Source organism: Sorex araneus, chromosome 3, assembly GCF_027595985.1.
Source record: "Sorex araneus isolate mSorAra2 chromosome 3, mSorAra2.pri, whole genome shotgun sequence".
NCBI classification, from domain to species: Eukaryota; Metazoa; Chordata; class Mammalia; order Eulipotyphla; family Soricidae; genus Sorex; species Sorex araneus.
In genome coordinates, this window is record NC_073304.1 from 175899216 (window position 1) to 175907864 (window position 8649).

An 8649-nucleotide genomic window follows, 5' to 3' on the forward strand; every position below is an offset into this window, starting at 1 on the left:
TGGCCACGTGCAAGGCAAACGCCCTACCTGCTGTGCTATCACTCCAGCCCCATAGGCCCTGCGTTTTTAATTCTTATTTTTCACTATGCTTTTGAATAATAATCCAAATAAAGTCCTTTGCAATTGAATGGTGTATTTTCACTTTTTTTCTGTTTGATTTTTGGGCCATCCCATCTCTTGGGTCACTCTGGCTCTGTGCTCAGGAATCACTCTTAGTCTCACTTTGGAAACCATGTGGTTAGGGGAATCACATCTTGGCCAGCTGTATGCCAGGTGAGCATCTTACCTGCTTATCCACGTTTTGCTTGCTTTTTGGTCTGTAAGTTTTACTATTGTCCCTTCTTTTCCATCTTGGTTTATTGGTAGAAGAATCTAGCCAGTTTGCCATACAGTTTTCCCTCAGTCTGGAGCTGCCGATTTGATCAATGTGGTAGGTTTTACTTGTTTCCTCTGTCCTCTGACTTTGTGAATACAAAGTCTTACTCAGGTATTTCACACAAGCATTTTAAAGCATAAATTTCCCTCTACTGCTTCACTTCATGCCACAGTTTTAACATGTTGTATTTCTGTTATCTGGATCAAATTTTGGTTCTTCCCCTCCCCCCCAGCCCCCAATTCCTCTTTTCTTTTTTGTCTTTGATGATGGAAACAAAACAGATGAAAAAGTGCATCTTCCAGGCCCAGAGGAATAGCCCAGCGGAACCCCGTCCCCGCACGCCCATGGACGCCAGTCTAAAGGCCTGGGACACTCCGCGTGCCAAGAGTGAGCCTGGCAGCTGCGCCCTTGGAGCCTGAAGTCTCTGTGGGTCCCTGGCACCACACAGGTTTGTTCCCGGCCAGGCGTATGTGAGCACCACAGAGAAGTGCAGCCCCAGTCAGTGCTGCTGCTAGTAAAGACATGTGGGCTCTGTGGCCAGAAGTGTGACTCCTGGCGGGCAGCAGCCCCTGGAGAGCACGTGTCAGGCTCCATAACGGCGCTGAAGCTGGGCATGTGCCACCCTCGGGCACCACAGCAGCCACCAAGTCAGGGTGGGTGGGTAGGGGGATAACACAGAAGGGGGGTGGTGCCTTAGGAGTTGTTCTTGCCCATCTTGAACTCAGACTTGGTCCCGGCTTCTCACAGGGCTGCACGCTTCCAAGGGGGTCTCTTTCTGAAGGTGGCTGTTGATGAGTCTGTGCAACTGTGTCCATGGAGCTGTGGACAGGAGACTGGTGTTCTGAGCTTTTGGTGGTTGCCGCCAGCAGCTGTGGCTCTGCAGGGGTAGCTGCCAGTTGCAGCCACCAGGTGGCTGTAGGGCCCTGAGAAGTGCCATCGTCTGCTTGCTTTGCATCTGTAGTGACACCCAGTGATTTCACATCTTGGATGGGGGCCCACCTTCCTGGCTTTCACCAACTTGCACCCACTGGTGCGTGCAGCAGAAAGGAGCCACTGATCTTTTTGCTGTTGGATTTTTTATTTTGGCTTTGTCTTTTGCGGGGCCACACCAGCAATGCTCCTGGATCACTTCTAGTGGGCTCAGGAGATCATATGGGATGCCGGGGATTGAACCCAGGTCAGCTGCATGCAAGACAGGCACTTTACCCATTGTACCTTCTCCGGCCCTGGAGCTGCTGATCTTTTAGGACTGTTCCACATACCCAGATCCTTGCCTTTGGTTGTTGTGATGGTCAGGGTGATGCACTTTGGTTTTGGGGCTCACACATGGGTCTGTGCACTGGGCGGGACACTCTTGGTTGTGCTAACATGCCCTTGATTTAGGGTCCAAGATCACACATTGTCCTTGGCTCAGTCACTGGGGCTGGGCTGGGCACCAAACTGAGAGAACTCACTGGCTTGATGCTTTACAGGGAGGTGCCCCCCATCCTATAGTTGGTCCTTATAAATAATATATTTGTGCTTTTCAGGTTTAAAAAAAAATTGGGGCCACCCTTAGCTGTGCTCAGGAGTCACTCCTGTTTGGTTTAGGGGACCACATGGGATGCCGGGGATTGAACCTGTGTTGGCCGCATGCAAGACAAGCGTCCTCCCTGCTGTATGCTCTGGCTCCCTTTGTGTGTGCTTACACATACATGCTTCTACATGTGTGATTGACTCAGGTAATAGTCACATTTTCTAGATATTACCTACTTATTTAATGAGCTACAGAGGAAGCACAAATTCACCTTGGTTGTGCATTTCCCCTAGTACTCTAGACTTTGCTTTATATATTTTGGGGCTGTATTCTTAGTTTGCACGCTGACAAACACGCACCTGCCTGCATCTCTGGGCAGCACCTGTTGGTTCACTCTTTGCCAGTTGGCACCATTGCCACCCCCCGCCACGATGAGGCAGTGAGCCCTGGAGGGGAAAATCAGATGGGCCGGACACGTAATGCGATTTGGAGATGACTGCTTGACTAGCGCTGTTACCGACTGGATTCCATGGGATATCAAAAGAATGCCTGGCCGCCCACCTATGAGATGGTCAGACTTCTTCATCAAGACCCTGAATGAACAGTTTGATGCTCTTCATGTTCCTGGAGCGAGCAGATGTCATTGGGCTACACTAGCATGCGACAGGGATGAATGGAGATGTTACTGGCTCCCGCTCGAGCAAATCGATGAGCAACGGGATGACAAGTGATACAGAAACAAGTGATACATTCTTAGGTTGCATATGGGTGCAAACTTGTCACATCTCAGTGAATTAAACCATGTACGTATTTAGCAGTGATCCTCTTTGCTTTTTGAATATTTTTTGGAAGGGGCACATCCTGCAGTGCCCCGGGACTACTTCTGGCTCTGTGCTCAGGGGTGGCCCCTGGTAGTGCTCAGGAGATTTGGACTGGGCAAGTACCTTACTCCCTGTAGTACCTCTGGGCCCAGGAGGACCCTTCTACAGATAAAAATACAGCGGGCTTTGGGACTGAGAGTAATAGAACTCCACATGCTTTCTTTTGGTTAATGTTTGCATAGCATCTTTTTAGCCTTTCTATGGAGAATTTTTCTGTCACATATAAGATGTATCTTAAGGGTCACACCTGGTTGCTCAGGGGTTACTCCTGAGTCTGCATGCAGGAATTACTGCTGGCGATGCTCGGGGACCATATGGGATGCCAGGCATCGACCCCAGGTCGGTCCCGTGCAAGGCAAACGCCCTCCCCACTGTACTGTCGCTCAGGCCTTCTTAATTATTTTTAGTCAAGTTTGATCATCTTTGTCTTTAACTGAAGTACAGAATGCACTCAGTGTAATTACTGATGTTTGGGTTTATTTCTATCTTTATATTTAGATCCAAATGGGTGTTTTTTTGGCCTATGGGCCACACCCAGTAATGCTTGGGACTATGTCTGGCACAGTGCTTGGAGGGGGGGCTCACTCAGGATGAGGGGGGGCACATGCTGAGCCCAGTTCACGTGGGTGGGCTCCTGCATGCGAACATTTGCTCTAGCCCTCTGTGCCACCTCATGGCCCCTGCATTTATATTTTCTCTTTTTTCTGTCTTGCTTACCATTCTCTTTGAAAGTCTATTTCTCCCCTCCCAGTTTGAATCTAACTTCAAAATTTGATGGGGGGGAAGAGTGAGTACTTCACCACAATTGGTAATATCTGTCTGTGGGTAAATTTATCAAAGTCTGAAGATAATCCTTTATACTTTCTAGACAACTAAGGGACCTTAACTCTTTTCTAATGATATACTATTGTGTACTAAAATATTGTTATGCAGTTATGAATTTTTTAATTTAATTTTTATAAAGTTGTTCAAATAGTTCATTACAGTTAATATTCAAACACCAATCCCATCACCATGTACTTTCCCATCACCATAAGAGGAAAGTGTGTGAAGATTGTTGGTATTTCATCCTGGAGCCATTTAAGCCCTTGTATAAGAGATTGCAAGCACATATGTTAAACCCAAACAAATGTATGCTACTTTTGGTACATCAGTGGACTAGTGTATAAGAGGTCACGTGGCTGCGCTCCAAGAAATTCTATGTCTTTCTCTTCCAGTAGGCTTTATTTCATAGTCTCTGGATCTTGGCCATTGATAAGATTATATGGCACCAGAGGCAGTTTGTGGGTGTGACTGCCAAGCTACTGGAAAACTGGGGAGCTGGGGGGGGAAGAGTCCAGTCCCATTCCAAGGAAGCTTGGAGATCTCAGTCACAGGTCCCACATACTTGGGTTTTTCTGCGGTTCTCATGGGTGAGGCTTGTCTGAGCCTGTGGAGAGCGGCCCTGAGCATGGCTGCAGTTGGGTTCTGGAGGTTTTCAGCTGCTGGAGTTTTGCTGGGGCGGGGATGGAAACTCAACCCATCCCCTTCCAAGTTGCCCTGGTGAAGACAGCCTGGCATGGGGTCAGGATGTTCTCGAATTAAAAAAAAAGTTTCCCTTTATTCTCATGATGATGACGCTGCCACACACATTTGATTGTGGTGCAGTGGAGCTCAGATGCCCTGTGTGCATCAAGGACCCTAGACGAGTGTCCCTGATCCAGCTCGGCATAAGGGGTGGTGCTGGGGACGGAGCCTCTGCACTCATGCCTGAAGGCAGGCGTTCTGCCACTGTACTGTCCCCCCCAGCCCCTGGATTCTGTAGATCCACTCAATTTCTTTCCATGGTAATGTCTTGTGAAACAGTATAACTAATATTGATTAAGTCAAGAACATTCCCATCAACACAAGAATCCTTTGTGTGAGTGTGAGAATCTCTGCACTTGGGGCCAGAGAAATAGAACAACAAGGAAGGCACTTGCACTGCACACAGCAGCAGACCCAGACTCTATCCCTGGCACCTCATATGGTCCCTCAAACCCTGCCAGGAATGATCTCTGAGTGGAGAACCAGGAGTAAGCCCTGAGCACTGCAGGTTGTGGCAACAAAAAATGTTAGACTCTATTTTTCAATATATAGAATTTATTAAAAGAGCATTCAGAGACGGGGCAAGGGGAACAGGAAAGAGAGGACAGCAAAGAATCTCAGAAAAGAAAGATAAGACATTTGAGCAAGAGAGAAGAAAGAATAGAGATCTGAGCAGGATGCATTCTTTGCACGTTCTGTCCGACACAGAGACAGGGAGTCGTTGCTGAGAAACTAAAAGTAAATCAGACCCATGGGATTACAGGGTTTCTGCTGCTCTAGCCAGGACAAGAAGCAAGGGCTGAGAGTCCTAGATCTTGTTGCAGAAAGACTGATTCCGACAACATATGATTTGCATCCTGGTCCCATGGGAGAAGAGGTTCATGGATGGGCACATGTTCTCGCATCCCTGAACCATGAACTGGAGTTTTCCTCCTGGAAGGAGCAGAGACAGACTGCCATGAGCAGGAGCTTCCTCCAGGCTTCTCTTTCTCCCTGGTCCCCATGAAGCTATGACAAGACCTCCAGTGGGCTTGCTTCCTGCTACTTTCCACCTGCCTCTTCCGGAACCTGCCTTCCCTCCTCTCCATCCCTCCTGTCAGTTGCTCCTGCTGTCTAAGGACAAACCACAAGGGAATTCTGTCCCTGGGGCTTCCTGGGGTCGTCAGCTGCATCTGGGAGATGAGTGGGTCTAAGAGAGAAAGGACTGGAAGTTTTTCTGGCAGCCTGTAAATAGAGACTCCTAGAAAATGATTTATTAGTTTACTCGGTTTTAACTCAATGTCTACCATAGGGGCTGGACGCTTGTTTTGCACGTGGCCGACCCAGCTTCGATCCTTAGCATCCCTGAGCACCTCCAGGAGTGAGTGATTCCGGAGCACAGAGCCCAGTCACTCCCCTGAGCATCGCCGGGTGTGGCCCCCGAAACACAAACAAACAAATAATAAACAACTGCCTACCACATACCATTGTGTGAAGGTCAAGGAGTATATGTAGCCAGGACCAAGATCGACATATAGTCCTGACCTTCTAGTATGTTTCTCAGTGATCAAGGAAAACCATTTCTTAGGAAGAAGCAGCCATGTTGCTGCTGCCTCCTTTTAAGACATGATAAGCCTGCTGGGATGGGCTGACTCTCCTGCCTTTGGTTATTAAAAAGCTAAGTTTTCCCCAAGTTAAAGCTCCTGAGGAATCACAGCCTGACCCTCTCCCAAGGATCCCGGGAGCCTCAAATGACCCCCATCAGTAATCAAGTTGGTTCATGTCAAAGAACATCTCATCAAGTTCCACCTACCTTCATAGATTTTCTTTAACATGCACTGCTGGGAGTTCTGGGTGGTACAAACTCCCTCTCCACGAAGACACTTTTTTTGATCATTCATGTAAGAGCACGTGTGGCAATTTAATGCTGGGTCTGAAAATTCAAGATAAGCCTGGTGAAATTCCCTTGTAGACCAGGTATGTGGCCTGGAACCACGTCTCGGGAGGGATGAGAGGAGTTTAGCCTAGAGACACATTTTATCTCTTGTCCCCACCCCCACCCCATCCCCGACTAAATTAATCTCTTGGCGAGAAGAGCCACAGAATTGCACCTGTCCCGGGAACCTTCCCTGGACCTAACAAGCATTTGCACGTGTCACTTTCCCTATTCCAACAAAGCCCACTGCAAGTGACTGTCCAGCCTCAGTGCTAGGCATATCTTTGCGGCCATGCAAGAGCATTCTCGGGCCGTAAGGCTTGAGCTTGAAGCTCACGAGAGTCTTTTACCAGCCCACTGACAATTGAGGGCATCAGTACTTTCCTGCATCGATTGGACCTGGAGGGACGGACAGAAGGACGACTGTATTAGTGTCACCTTTCTGAAAGAAGCCCTCCAAATAATGTTCAGAGCCACACACAGCCTGATTCCTGTCTCCTAGTGTTAAACACCCGCCGTTGGAGGACTGCGGACCTGTGTTCTATGCTTCCTAAAATTGAGTGACTTGGAGTTGGGGGGGAGTGCAGGCCTGTTCACTGTGTCGGTGTCAGTCCTATGACTGCATGACCCCCAGAGCACTGCTGGGTTAGGCTGGGGGCTCCTAGCAACAAGCTGCCAGGTGTAGTCCCATTGGCCAAGAATCACCCTTTCCGCTGCTGCACGAGCATGATTCCAGAGGCCAGCTAAACTCCTTTGGGCACCAGCACCTTCTTGCAGAAATGTCTCTAGATTGCGAACTGAGCCATGGCCCCATGTCGCACCAGGAGAGGAAGGGTTTTTCTCTCTCGGCTTTTCCTTTCTGGGCACGGCATGGCGACCACCATTTTATGAGCACCACAAAAGGGAGGTGCAAGCTTGCAGTGATGCAATTTCTGGCAGAAATTTCCCTAGACTTAGTTACTAAAATACAGAAGTCCAAAAACCGCGTGGCCACTGTTGGCGGCCGTGTGACCTCATATCTCTTAATTGTCAGCAATGGAAAACAAATTATCAATTGCTTCCTTTTCAACAGGTCTGACTTTGGGGGGTAAACTCCAAACAATAATAGTGAGTTTTTGGTTGAAATATTGAATGTAATCAAAGTAAAGTGAAATCTATCAGCTACACAGGTGGGGGATGGGGGTGGGGTTCGGGGGGAGGTATACTGGAGTTCTTGGTGGTGGAATATGGGCACTGGTGAAGGGATGGGTGTTGAGCATTGTATAACTGAGACTTAAGCCTGAAAGCTCTGTAACTTTCCACATGATGATTCGATAATTAATAATAATAAAAACAAATCACCAAGAGTGGCCCCAGGGTCCCCTGTACACCATGCAGGAGGACATCCCCCATCCCCCTGCCAATTGGGGCCATGTGTTACCTGCTCCCCACCTGGTGGGTGACAGGCACACTCAGCCCCCCCCAATGCGACTCACTTGTGACTGCAGTGGTGGAAGTGACGGGAGGCTGTTCACCAGACACCTTTTCACCTGAGGATGACTGTTCGCCGGAGGACTTTTCACTGGACGGCTGCTCACTCGAAGGCTTTTCTGACTGGGCCTTGTCTCCCGAGGGCTGGTCGCTGGAGGACGCGTCGCCGGAGGCCTGCTCGCTCATGGACTGCTCGTTGGAAGCCTCGCTCGAAGGCTTCTCGCTCGCCTGCTCGGCGGACGCGTCGCTGGTCGTCTGCTCGCCCGTCGAGTGCTCGGGCGCCGTGTGCTCGCTGGAGGTGTGCTCGTTCACGGCGTGCTCACTCGGCGTGTGCTCGACCGCCGCGCGCACCCCGGGGGTGTGCTCGGCCACCGTGTGCTCGCTGATCGCGCTCTTGCTGACGGAGTTCTCGTACAGCGCCTCGGCATCCGCGAGCACATCATCCCGTGAGATGTACTTCCCTGGAAGTCACACCGAGAACCATGAGCCGTGGGGCCGGCAAGCCCCTCCGGCCGGGCCTGGGACGCAGGGGAGGAGTGGGCAGGGCAGAGGCCGGAGGAAGCGCGGGCACCCGAGGTGACCCCCAGGGCTGGGCGCTGAGACTGGCAGTCGCTTCTAGTTCACACCAGTGGCGATCAGGACCCGAGTGCTAAGTAAGACTTTTATTTTATTTTTTGGGGTCACACCCAGCGATGCTCAGGGGTTACTCCTGGCTCTGCACTCAGGAATTACTCCTGGTGGTGCTTGGGGAACCATATGGGATGCCAAGAATCGAACCCGTGTCGGCTGTGTACAAGGTAAGTGTCCTACCAGCTCTACTATCACTTCAGCTCCTACTTAAAAAATATATATAATATATAAAAGATATATATATCTTTTATATATATTATATATCAAATATATATAATATTATATATATTATATA

The 8649-nt window shown here is 49.5% G+C and overlaps 1 protein-coding gene across 1 annotated transcript; it reads right to left on the reverse strand.

Moving 5' to 3' along the window:
• Nucleotides 1–5147: 5147 nt before the first annotated feature.
• On the reverse strand, nucleotides 5148–8192 carry ACRV1 (acrosomal vesicle protein 1; the record flags this gene model as incomplete). Its single annotated transcript, XM_004605152.2, has 3 exons — nucleotides 5148–5272; nucleotides 6132–6245; nucleotides 7730–8192. Coding segments are annotated over 3 exons (702 nt in total), but the record flags the coding sequence as incomplete, so codon positions are not given.
• Between the last annotated feature and the right edge of the window lie 457 nt (nucleotides 8193–8649).